Here is a 12,676-nt window from a genome sequence, read left to right on the forward strand (position 1 = left end):
GTTAGACAGTTCAGAGGGGCACGGAACTCTTGGGGAGGTAAAAGAAGTTTGTTCCAAAGGGTACTGAGAATGGAAGAGGAAGTCTTCGGGTCATCCACCTCTAACAGGCCCCTGTCTTAACTGAAGGTCCCATAGTCACACCATGTAAGTAATGCTCAGGAGTTAGTTTAAAAAGTGCTGTTTAAGCTGCTTTGAATCTTCTGCCAAGTTTCCATGGCTTGATGCTGTCTTACAATAAATTACTTATCTCATTTCTTACAGTTAATCCATATGCCATTTCCTTGGAATGCAAAAAACCTCATTTATTGCCCCACCATACACCATCTTCCTAAAACAAACAAACAAAAAAATCACATAATATTTCCAAGCATTGTTCAAAAATAAAGCATTTGTTTTTTGCAACCAATTCTTGCTATGAAACAATATGCACACGAAATGTTTTTCTTAAATTCTGTAAAATCCTCCAACATGAGGCAAAATGATAACATCTAAAAAGTGGCTGCGGGACCACCAAATGATCATTCAAAGCTGTTTTTGTTTTTTGTCCATTTCAGTCCAAAATACTAAAACATTTAATCACTAAAGCATTAAAAAGAATTTACACTCTATTTATTTTGATCGGCTTACCTCTTCAGAAATATATATACCCTCAAATGTGCATACATTAGCAGCTATAAACATTACATGGCATATCACACTATGTTAGCTTATATGAAAACGTACAAAAATGTGAATGTATTCCAAAACTATTCTGCAGGTACTATCTTTAAAGCAAGACATAAAATCATTATGAAGTCTTGTAAGCATAACACTGTTTCAAACAGAAATAAATATATAACACTTTCTGGTAAATTACAGCAGCAAAAAACAAGAGGCATCCTTTTTTTAAGCAAGATTCCATCACTACAGCAGCTGTTCAGACCTGAATTCCTCTCACAGCCTGCTTTATATTTTCCAGTAGAGCTTTATTTTCTGGGCTCTGATAACGATCTTGATTTGTATACATGTCCGTCAAAGTAGTCACGTATGCATCAAAATTTTGTTCATTGATTGGATCCTACGAGATATTAAATAGTAGTTCATATGCAACTTTTAGTTTCTTAATAGGATATTCACATCAGCATAAAATAGTATCATAGCATAACGCCACTGTCCTTAGTTAAAAGGCCTTTTCAGAGAGACTTAATCTTAGGGGATTTACTGGTTCAGCCCCGCCAGAGTCTCTAGCAATTAACGTTATGGTTTGGGGGAGGTAACTGCAAATATCCAAAGTTCGAAGAACGGTGAAAATAGGAAAGAAAAAGGCATCTACTCTGGGATGCGCACTGCAGGAGGCCTCCGGTGGCCTGCTCTGGGTGGTCAGTCACTTACCATGTGCGGGAGCTGGATGTTGGCGAGGCTGTGGATCAGGGACTGGCTCAGGTTGGCGAGCTCGTGGAGGAGGGACTCGTTCTGCTGCTCAATCACTTTGTTCTCCTCCTCGATGGTCTTCAGGCTGCTCTCCATGGTGGTGATCTGAAACGCACAGACGCGTGGGACATGTAACACAAGCCGGCCTGGGGAGCACGCGCCCGCTCCCACGGGGAGAGGCCCCAGCTCCCGAGGCAGAGGGAGAACCTCTCTGCTTAAATCAAGAGGCTCCCACGTAAATGACAGGTCATTTTCAGGGTCATCGTCTTGTGTGCATTGAGTCATCACACTTGAGCACGTGGCAACTGGACTCTAAGGGCTTGTCTTTCTGAAAAGGGATTCATGCATTAGGGTGGGCTAGGTTCCTGGGCTGTGTCGACGTTCACTCAATTTTTTAGAAAGTTCTGCTTGTCATTGTGCATACAGGATCACATGACGACCATGTCCTTGTCCCACCCTGGCCTTTCCGCTGGAGTGATGGGATTATTTATTTGGATTAGTATCTTATGCAGTGCGGCGGCTCATACGCCTTCTTTTTAGCCTGAACTTAATTCTGCACAGATAAGTCTTGAAATATTGATTTATTTGTGAGGCACGTCACTGCCCTCCCCTTAGGGTCGAGGCAGGTGTCTCTACCGGCAGGTATGACATCTCTGCATCCCTCTGTCGGATAAAGGTCGACCGTGGCTTCCTGGGCAGCTCTTCCTTCCTCTAATACTCCAGAGAGAATTTAACAGTTGCCGTGGCGCCTTCTGGCCTCCACCTGCCACCAGACAACCAGCACTTACTACACGGCCCTGCAGGAGAGCTGCCCCCATCTGCATGGGTTGCAGGGACACAGTCGTGGAAGCGAATAGGCAGCTTGGATGCTGTAGTCAAGGCTGGTTACACGGGTGCAGGGGCTCCTGGCAACCACAGAGTGTGTGCCAGGCTCTGTGGGTCCCCTGCACCTGTGTAGCTTGGCAGTCGCAGACCAGCATCATAGGGGATGCACAGAAACAAGACAGAATTGCCAGACGTGCACCAAGCTCACAGCCTTAGCGCCTTCACACTGTAACCACTGGCTGCCCCGAATCACCTGAATCTCTGCTTCATAAACTCTAAACTCTGATGTCTCAGGTAGGGTTTCCCTGCTCATAGCCAGGGGGAGGGCTGGGCACGCAGCTGGTTCTGTGCCCCGGGCCTTGGCTCATGGCCCTCCGCCCCGGGGATGGGGAGCTTCCCCCCCTCCCTGCCGTTGGCAGCATGTCCTCCGACTAAGTGTTTGAGGGGCATCTCGTTTCCGGCGGTGCAGGGAGGAGGCCGCTAGGATGGCGTGTGCGTGTTTATACGAAATCTAGACCTGGCTCAGGATAAAGATACGATTTATAAGAGACAAACATAGAGCTTAGCAATCACTGATTTGATGATATGAAAAAAATATATAATTCTTCATACTGTTCTGAGCATTTTATTTTATTTTTTATTGTTTTGGCCATGCTGTGCGCCTTGTGGGATCTTAGTTCCCCAGCCAGGGATCGAACCCCTGCCCCCTGCAGTGGAAGTGCAGAGTCCTAACTACTGGGCCACTAGGGAAGTCCCCAGTTCTGAGCATTTTCGATGGAGAGACCGTGAACTCTGTCCAGGCTCTGGACCTGGGACCCTGCGAGGACCCTGGTCTCCCTCAGTTTCTGCAGTTGTAAAATGAGAGAGGTATGGGTCAGACTGACCATTCAGTGCCTTTGAAGCAGCAGAATCAGAATCTATTTTTACACTGAAGGCTCACTGGAGCCCTCAGGTAACACAGGTAAGAGTGGGGCTCTGACCGCTGGGGCCTGGGCTCCAGGGCTCTCAGGCGCGGTGACCGTCGCTCCCTAACTATCCCAGCGGCCGTGCTACAGGGCTTCTGGGGGCCATGCACGTGCCCTGTGTGGCCGGCGTGTGCGGCCTGGAGAGCTCTGTCTTCACCTCCAGTCACTGGACAAAACGCAGCAGCACGGTCCTCTCCCTCCCGGTATCGCTGACCTGGCTGGAGGTGAGGGGTACCAGAAAGCCCAGCGGCAGGGCCTCCACCCCTCCCGCTGTGGTTTTGGATTAAAGGTAAGGAAAACCCTTGCTTGTCTCAGGCACGCCTTGGGCTGCAGCACGGCCGGAGGTGGGGCTGTGGTCAGCAGGTGGGCTGGTGTCCAAACAAGTGGACAGACGGCCAGGCAGAGAACCTCAGCCTCACATTCACCCGAGGGCACGAAAGGGTAGCCCTGGGGTCCCTGTGGTGACCCTGGTGGGGGCATAGCTGGAGGGCTCCCCTACCTGGAGAGGCTGTGCCCGCGGGGATGGGGACCAGCAGGGACCTGTCCCTGCCCCCTAAGCCCATGGGCAAGAATCCCAGTAAGGCTGTGATGTCCCAAGGGGATGGCTGGGGAGGGACAGGTCCAGGCCACAGAGGGCGTGGGTTCGAACAGGACAGGAATCCCTGGCCTCGCCTGTGAGTGGCTGCAGTGCTTCCCCATTCCCAGAGCCTCCGGAGCCGGGGCGGGGAAGGCCTGTGGAGAGCCAAACTGGGTGCGCTGGGCCCACGGCTCTGCGGCCCTGGCTGAGCCGCTCCAGATCTCAGGTGCAGCGGGAGTTGTGGACACTTAACATGTGGACCGCTGTGGGCACCTGGGCTATAGGACCAAAGCCCCTAGGATGGGGCATCTAGTAGGTGCTCAATAAAGGCTCCACCACTCCCCTCCCAGCAGGCTCGTGAGGCCACGGATAGCAGCGGCCCCCGGGAACCCAAGGAACAAGCTCCCTGTTCCTGTTTACCGAGTGATAACCTTAGGGCCTTTGCATCCCGGGGGGAACGAGCTCACCCGCTGCAGGAACAGCACTCCTTGGGACCGTCTACCATAACCATGTGTCATTAAAAATACCAACACAAGAGGGAAAACTAGTCGGCCGGCGGCCCCTCTGTCACAGCAAGTTTTGCCACTGAAATGATCTCAGCAGAAGACTGAGGAAACAGGTGAATAAGTAAAGGGAAAAGTGGGCAAAGAAACAGGCAATGGCGGCGCCCCTCGTCTCCCCGGCATCAGCGCAGGTGACGGCTCGATTGAGGGCCTCAGAAACTGTTACCTGAGTTCTGAGCTTGATCATGTCGGCTTCCATCTGGGAGTTGGATTCGTTCAGCTCCTTGATTTCCTCATCCAGCTGCTTGATCTCCTCATCATTCTCTATGCCTGTAAGGGCGGAGGGGAGAGGGTTAGAGACACGGCGCCTGGAAACACTACAGGTGGAACCTGGAGGTGTCGTTCTTTCTAGATTTGGAGCCGAATTTGCTGGGAGAGTGTACTGTTGAATTAAACAATACAGTCACAGTTTGTGTGTCTTCTATCCCCACTGCCATCCTCCTTACAATTAAGACGCCTAAAAACAGAAAAAATCAACTGGGGGGACACAGCCCCCCCAAACTGAAAGGCTCCATCTCCCTGGGACGATTAACCAGAGCCTCAGGGTGTGACCCCCCGACTCCAGCCGAAACCATCTTTGTCCTGAACGTGGATTTACCCGGTGCAGCCCATGAATTGTCTCCTCTGTTTATTCTCTGTCTCTCTCCCTCGCTCTTTCTCCCCCATCACTTTGGGAAGGAGCCTGCTGACATATCTGAAAATGAGGCCAACAGGGTCCCTGCCCTCCCCAAGCCTAGATTTTGGGTAGGAAAACTGATAACAGACTCGTAACCAAAAACCCGACTCGGTGGGTGCTGAGGTAGCCCTCCCCTGTGGGAGGATGAGGCGGCAGCGACCGACTTCAGGCGGGTGGTCACAGAGGCTCTCTGAATATTGACAGCTAACTAATACACACGCCCCCCATCTGAATGGCCAGGGCGTGAAGCTTGGCTGGGCCACGTCCTGGGGGAGAGGGGCTGTGCAGCTGCCAGCTGGGGCCCTGGCTGGGCTGCAGGGGCGATTGTTAGGGTTTACAAGGGGCGTTTTCGAGGCCAGTTCGCTTGGCTGACTGCTGGCAACCTGGCCTCGCCAGTGTCAGAAAGATCCCGATCCTCCTTGTGTTTGACACCAGTATCCCACGGTTGAGCATCCTGAGGGCAAGAGCAGAGACCCGGCAAGTGCAGGTACCGGACGACCACACCTGTCACTCGCACGGCACCTGGGGGAGCTTGGGGGGCCGCTGTCCAGCTCTGTAGAGAGAGGGGTCCAGTCCGCCTGGGACGGAAGGCCCCAGACAACCTGGAATGCTGCAGACCCTCCAAGGAGGGTTCCTCCCCTCCTCTTTGTCGAGAAGACAAAGCAAAGAGAGACTGGGGGTCTGAGTCTTAGCTGCTGTTTTTAGTGAAATGGAAAAAAAAAAAAAGATTCGCAAGAGTAAAGCATCTTCCTGCAAAGAATCACATTTCTTCCACGGCATTATGTTTCCTCATAAAAGCAGTCAGGAAGAACGTGCCATCGTGTTCGATTTAATTTCCCCTTTAATAATCCTTCCTTCTGAATCGTTTCTCCCCATGGATCTGTCTTAGGCGGGAAGCGAGGCTCACGGACGAGCTGGTCTTGAGCACCTGCCCGAGTCTTCCCTCCTCCCCCTGCTGTGCTCCCACCATCACCCAGGGGGACCGGGGGGGACCTTAACCAGAGTCATGGCTCTCTCGTCCATGACCCCTGATCAGCCTCTTAGGTCCTCAAGGTGCTTCTCTGCCAGAGTCGTACAGGGTCCAGAACATCAACAACAAAGTCTTCCTTTTTATCAAATGCACCCCGAAGCCAGGTCAAGGATATAATAAAAAATACTGCCAGGAGTGAAACGAGGTTCACCCTTTCTCAGGTGTAGGCTGCTATTCCCCCACTTTTTATATGTGACCAGGTCTTCATGGCAATCTCTCACAATCAGGGGATAGGATTGACTGAGTTAGGGTATATAAAATCCCGGCACGCGGGAGGATCTCCATCAAGGCTGTACACGGGAGGCCTCCATCAAGGCTGTGGCCAACGCAATTATTCTTCCGTAGTTGAAGTTCAGGTACAGCTCACGATAAGAACGCATAAAAATAATTAAGATAAGTGCATAAAAACCCTGACTTGTAAGACAACTAAATCATGAGTCAGTTTATCTTTTAACGAGGATTCGCCACACATTCCTCTAAATTGTCAGTCTTCCAACCGCACAGAGAACATCTCTTGTGTTAACTGAATCCTTGGGCTGTGAGGGTCGTCAGGTTTTCCAAGTGAATTTCTGTTAAGATTTCTGGACAAGCTCTTCATGTCATATTTCTTCAGCTTTTTAGATTTGAACAATTTAAAACTTTCTCTTTTTCCGGGTGTGTTTTTCAGTTTCTGTTGAGGACCAGCCTTGTGAAGAGAGGGTTATCACATTTTTCTAAGAAGCACAGAAGTTCTTCCTCTGTTCTCGGGCCCTGAGGTGCAGCTGCCTTTTAAGATTTCCCGATCTTTGTTTGGATTCAGGCTCTTTTTGAAGCCACTGTTACAGGTTTTAATGTTCTGCCGTGCGGGCACTTGCTGAGAGAGGGGGCACGTCTCCACATGGCCCCTTAGGCAATGGCTCTGAGCCTCTCTGTGGTGTAAGAATACATTGTGCAAAGGAAACGCATCGGTTAATATAGGAGCAGTCTTCTCTCACATATTAAATAAAATGTCTAATTCTTACTTGCATATGACACTGAAAGTGTCAAAGAGCAGACCTGACTGCGTGTCACGAAGGTAACTCCTGCCAGAGTCTGTATGTGAGGCTGGGGTAGCTCTTCCTGGGGAACTACCCCCTGTGCATCCCCAGAGCTATTTGATCAAGAGATTTGATTTTGGATAATCATGATAGGAAGGGTGAAAAATGTGCTCCGCAACTGCCTGATTCCAACACCGAGATTTCATGTTTCCCTTGAGAAGTGAGTGGAATTGGAAGCAAAACAATCCATTTCAGGGTTGGCGGTTTGAAGATCACTACCCTATTATAAAACCCAGAGAACGGTGGGAAAGAATAGCACGCCTCGAATTTCCAATTAAATCACCTTAATTTGCTTGTCAGGAGCACTCCATCAGCGGTACCTAATATACAGTGAAGCATATAAAATCCACCGTCATGTCAGCATCTTTGTCTTGAGGCTAGATTCCAGCAAATGGAAACTTAGAAGAATTTTGATAAAATTATGAGACAAGAATGCGGTCTTTCTGGAATATAGGTGAAATCTTGGGAGCCCATTTCACTGGTTTGAATTTTCATGAAAGAGTTTCCAACAATTATTATGTTCTGTTTAACTTTTGTGGAAAACCAACATCTAAGCAGGGGACAGAGATCACGGTACTGGGAGATTTCCTGAAGTCTGGCGGCATTGCTTTTCTTTTCTTTTCTTTTCTTTTTTTTAACATCTTTACTGGATTATAATTGCTTTACAATGTTGTGTTAGTTTCTGCTGTACAACAAAGGGAATCAGCTATATGTACACATATATCCCCACATCTCCTCCCTCTTGCGTCTCCCTCCCGCCCTCCCTACCCCACCCCTCTAGGTGGTCACAGAGCACGGAGCTGGCGGCATTTCTGAACTGCCTTGATGGGAGGTTTTAGAAGTCTGAGGTTTAGCGCTGGGTTTGGAAACATGACAGACCTGGAATCTGAATCCATATCTTGCTACTTAAGAGCCCTGTGATGAGTACTTTCCTTAATTCCTAGAAACCTCAAATACCTCCATCTAAAAAGGTCCCTATCTGTCACAGTGGCTGTAAGAAATAAGCTAACTATATAAGATACCTGACCTATAGCGAGACTCGCCAAACAGGGGCCAAAGAAAAATGTTAAATGCTGTGTTGTCTGAGCAGCCCGACAGCACCGGGGTGTCTGCAGGCTCATCTCTGCTCTGACCGGAAAGTAGCACAAACTAGTTCTGTCCTGCTGACCCAGTCCATGTGAGTCGACAAACAGTTAAAAGAAAAGAAAAAAATACTGTATGTGGTCTAGTGCAGTGGGCTTCGATACTTGTTGAATTAAAAAATTTAAGAAAAGACACACCTCTCCCTCACAAGTCCTGAAGTTGCCATCTGATGGTTTTTACTGTGACTTTAGTTGACAAAAATGTATATATTTCTAGAAAATTGTATGTTGCAGAGTGCTTTCAGTCTATTTTCATCAAAGCCTTGGGCTGAGCGTTTAATTTATGAAAAAAATCTACTGTGTAAACTAAGTGGCTAATCAGGCTTCATTATCAAAACGATCTGCAGATCAGATCAACCTTCCAACAGAGGTCACCATAAATCCAACAAAAGCACTAGCCAGGGCCCCCATGATGACCTTTCCATCTCTAAATTTTATTCTAGGAGATGGACGGGCGGATGGATGGATGAAGATGTGAGTTTTGGCCTGGATGAACTAAGGAGCACAGGCTGCAGCACTATTTCCTCCTGAAGCTCTTGGACCTGCCCTCCTGCCCTCTTGGGAGACCCCTCAGGAGCCCAGCATTTGTGAGTGGTTCCTTGTTAAATGCCTGCACGTGTGTGAGTCCAGGACTCGGGAGCAGCCTTTCTTCCGTGACGGTGGGGAAGCTGGGGAAGAGCTGGCAGATGACAGATGGATTCCCAGACTGTCGGATTCTAGTGAGTCAGGTGGAATTCAAGGGTCTGGAATTAAAGCCATCCCTGTGGACGTGCCCCCAGGTCACCCTTGAGAGCCCCAGGGCACAAGTGCCTGGCTGTGAAGCCCACTTCTGCAGAGGAGAGAGCGGCAGGTATGCTCATTGGTCCCTCTGCGCCACTGGGGTACGGCGGGGCCCTGGCTGCGGGTGTGCCCTCACAGGTCGCCTGGCACTGCTTTCACCTCTTCACCGCTTTGAGTTTCCTCTTCCTTCTTGGTAAAGGGGAGCGTCAGTACCCACTCTTGGGGCTGCTGGGAATGAATATAAATGAATAAGTGCATGAAATTCCCAGACAGAGCTGCAGGCAGGGGAGGGGGCCTTCCCTCAGCTCACCATCCCAGACAGTAGATGAGAAAGGCAGAAAAACATTATTTCTTTTCCTTCTCTCCTGAAGGCTTGGCCAAAAACGAAAAACGAAAAACAAAAAACAAAACCCCAAAGCCGCCTGCAGCCCAACTCCGGGCAGAGACGCTCACAGGCCTGGAGTGACCGTGTGCAGAGGGTCCCAGAGGAGACCCCTGGTAACTGCGCAGAGCTCCGGCTGCTCGGAGAGCCGAGAGCTGACCGACACTGTGGGATCATTCGGGGGAGACACAGAAGAGTGAGCATCTTTGCGGGGAAGAGATGGGAACAGACTCTTCTCCAAAGTTCAGAAAGAAGAAAGAACCTTGGATTTTAGAGCCAGAAGGAAACCTCAGAGACTTTTAGATGCACTCCTTTCTCTTCAGATAGACACTCGGGAGAAAAAGCCGGATCCCAGGACAGGAGCGGCCTGGCCCGAGTCAGCCCTAGGGCTTCAGGTGGTCCCTTGGCCGCGGTGCTCAGTCACCGTTAAGAGGACACATTGCACATGGAGGGTGAGTGACCTCGAGTAAGGTCTGCGCTCAGGATGTTCAAGAGATGAGAGGGTGAGGGATGGTCTCTCCCTCACACAGGGTGAGGGCCACGCCTTTGGCCGTGAAGGTTGGGCACAGCTGCAGGCGGCAGTGACCACTGAGCTCCCGTCCCCCAAAGAGCAGAAGTGAAGTTCCCACAGTCCTGCCCTTTGGTCAGACACACACAGGGATGAGGCCATTTATCCACGGGATGACTTGTGCTCTGGGTTTACTAAGAAGTGCCCTGATCTTGGCAGAAAAGGTGTCCCGACAGGTGAGAAGCGAGGGGACCGCCAGCCCTGGGCTCCAACATGGACTGGGCTTGGGAAGGCCTGGGTTTGACCCTCTTCTGCTGCTTCATCTCCAGGTGACCTGGGCTTCCCAGGGTCCTCGTCTGTGGACAAGCAAGTGACAGAACCTACAGCAGGAAGAAACATTCCGAAGCCTAAAATCAGGAAGCTGAGCTCAGATGCAGAGAGGTGGGTGGATGGCGACTCCACGGGCGACCCCACTGACCAGGGTGGAGCCGGGAGCCGGGTGCCCAGCCTGGATGAAGGCTGGGGTTGCTTCCTCTCCCAGATGCCATGAGTCCTTTCTGGTTAACAGCTGTGACTGGCAGTTACAGAAGGAGGACTCTGAATGTCGGATGCCCCCATGAGAGATGCCAGCCCGGGGGACTCCCCGCTCTCCCCGGGCCTCCCGCCCGCTGGGAAGCCTCCTCCTCTGGGTGTGCAGACCTGCCCTCTCCACTTCTCTCCCTGCTGTGTCTGCACTGCCCTCCGTCTATCCGGAGTCATAAGCTGGCACAGACTCCCATCAGTTTGCAGAAGGAGTTTTGTTTTAGCCCTGGGGATGTTTTGCGGGTGAAATGTCACACTAAATATTTTGGAAAGAGCTCAGTGGATATTGTTTTCTCTCTGGCAACGCGCCCTGCCGCTCGATGGCTGAGTGAGAAGTGACATTGGTGACCCTGGCGTCTCGGGATGGGCTCCTCACGCTGGCGGGTGAGTCTGAGAACTTCCGTCTAACTGGTGCCCGCCCCCCATCTCCAGCCCCTGGGCTGCCTTGAGCGGAGGTGGGGCTCACGGGACTTGAAACTTCAGGTGGAAGCATCGTGGCCCTGACTGTCTTCCTGGTAAATGACGGGGGCCAGGATGACGCATGTTTCCTGCTGAACCCCTCGTGCTGTCCTCAGGACCGAGAATGAGTGTCCGGTGAGCCATGGAGGCTTCGGGACAGCGGCCGGGCCCCAGGCGTCTCCAGGCTAGGAGCGCATCAGGGCTGGGTCCTTGTCTGCGTGGATCCTGGTTGCCGGTCAGCCCAGGAAGTGGAGGAGGAGGGGTTGGCCCCGTCTGCCACCCAGTCTGGGGCCCGAGCTACCTGTGGCGGGTCCAGGCCTCCAGCACGGGGGTGACCCGTGTTTCTCGGCACTTGGTTCCTCGGGGAGCACGGAGTTCGGGAGGCGCCTTGCCAGGCTTCAGCGCTTTCACCGCAGGTCCCGCTCTGACCGAGCCCCGTCCCTCACAAAGTCCCCCGAGGGGCTGGGCGGGGGCGGCTCCCACAGGCCACCCTGCTGAGGGATTACGACTGCACTGGCCTCCGTAAGCGTGAGCTCTGTCCTCCCGATCGCTGCAAACACTGCACTAGTGACCGCCGGACCTCGGCCCCCAGGGACACACGCGGTCACGGCCCTGCGAGCCTCCGGTGGCAACACGGGCACCAGCGCATCAGCGTGTGTGTTTCTGTGAAGGACACGCCCCCACGTAACGTGTGTGCTGATGCATTAACACTGGAGTCTCGGCCAGCAGCCTGTTGGACGCGGGTTTCCTCCCTAAGGCATGTCACGGCCTCCTTACGCCCAGGACACCAGACGGCACCCCTGTCCTGCTCTGGGGGCCTTTTCAACAGTGGCGTCTCCAATGGGAAAACACAAAAATTCAACAAACGCAGCGCCCCACAGACCGTGAAGGGGACCCTTATTTATGGCTGAGCCACGAGGAGAAGGCAGAGAGGCTGGGCATCGCGGGAAAGTGGCTGGAGATTCAGGCTCTCCTCCCCTCCCCGCGGCCCTGAAAGCACCGCGAGCGCTGGTCTGGGGTCACAAACTGACTGTAGCGTGGACCTGGGGCCCTGAGGCCGGGCTGGGACGGGCTCCGAGGCCCAAGCCCCCCGCATGCGCTCCGCCAGCATCTTTGCGCACCTCCTGCGGCGGGCCAGGGAGCGTCTGGAAGGAGGGCTGCGCAGACAGACGGACGCCAGCTCCCGCCCCAGAGTGAGGGCGAGGGAGACAGCCGTGGGCTGCGTGTGGCCCGAGGGCCCCTGACTCAGCGCCCGGCGCGGAGGGCCGTGGGGAGACCGCCTCCCCCCGGGTGGACCGGCTTTGCCCGGGCGGGAGTGACCGCTGCCCCCTCCCGAAGGGACTGGGGCTCCGCTGGGGCCGCGAGGACGGCCGGGCTGTGGCCGCGGCCCCGACGCGCTGGGCGCACGCGGTTACCGTTGCTGGCCCGCTGCCGGATGGTCAGCATCTGCTCTCCCGACAGCTTCGCCTTCTTCATGGCCGACGTGGCCCGCGGACATCCCGACAAGCTGGGGACGAGACGGGAGGTGGAGTTAGTCGCAGGTTCGGGGGGCCCCCGGGCCTGCAGGGAAAACTGCCGTGAGCTGCAGGTCCCCACGTCACCCGACTGGGCTGGTTGCCGGCAAAGGGCCATCTGCACATGGGAACCAGAGCGGAAGGTGGGCAGGGCCGGCTGTGCCCACAGGCAGGTGTCTGTGGATGG

General features: G+C 53.0%; 1 protein-coding gene across 3 annotated transcripts in view; it reads right to left on the bottom strand.

Annotated features, from left to right (window-relative positions):
* Positions 1–916: 916 nt before the first annotated feature.
* The window catches only part of MYT1L (myelin transcription factor 1 like), a 135,930-nt gene continuing 124,170 nt past the window's right edge, over positions 917–12,676 (bottom strand). For 2 of the 3 annotated variants that reach the window (XM_060117030.1, XM_060117029.1), the window contains exons 18-21: positions 12,391–12,482; positions 4,507–4,610; positions 1,372–1,515; positions 917–1,057 (exon numbers count right to left, since the gene is read on the bottom strand). In XM_060117030.1, coding sequence (XP_059973013.1) covers positions 917–1,057; positions 1,372–1,515; positions 4,507–4,610; positions 12,391–12,482 — 481 coding nt within the window. Of the gene's footprint in view, positions 1,058–1,359; positions 1,516–4,500; positions 4,611–12,390; positions 12,483–12,676 lie in introns of those variants that run through there. The other variant, XM_060117031.1, reaches the window with a different exon arrangement.

The sequence above is a fragment of the Mesoplodon densirostris genome, chromosome 14 (genome assembly GCF_025265405.1).
Source record: "Mesoplodon densirostris isolate mMesDen1 chromosome 14, mMesDen1 primary haplotype, whole genome shotgun sequence".
Taxonomy (NCBI): Eukaryota; Metazoa; Chordata; class Mammalia; order Artiodactyla; family Ziphiidae; genus Mesoplodon; species Mesoplodon densirostris.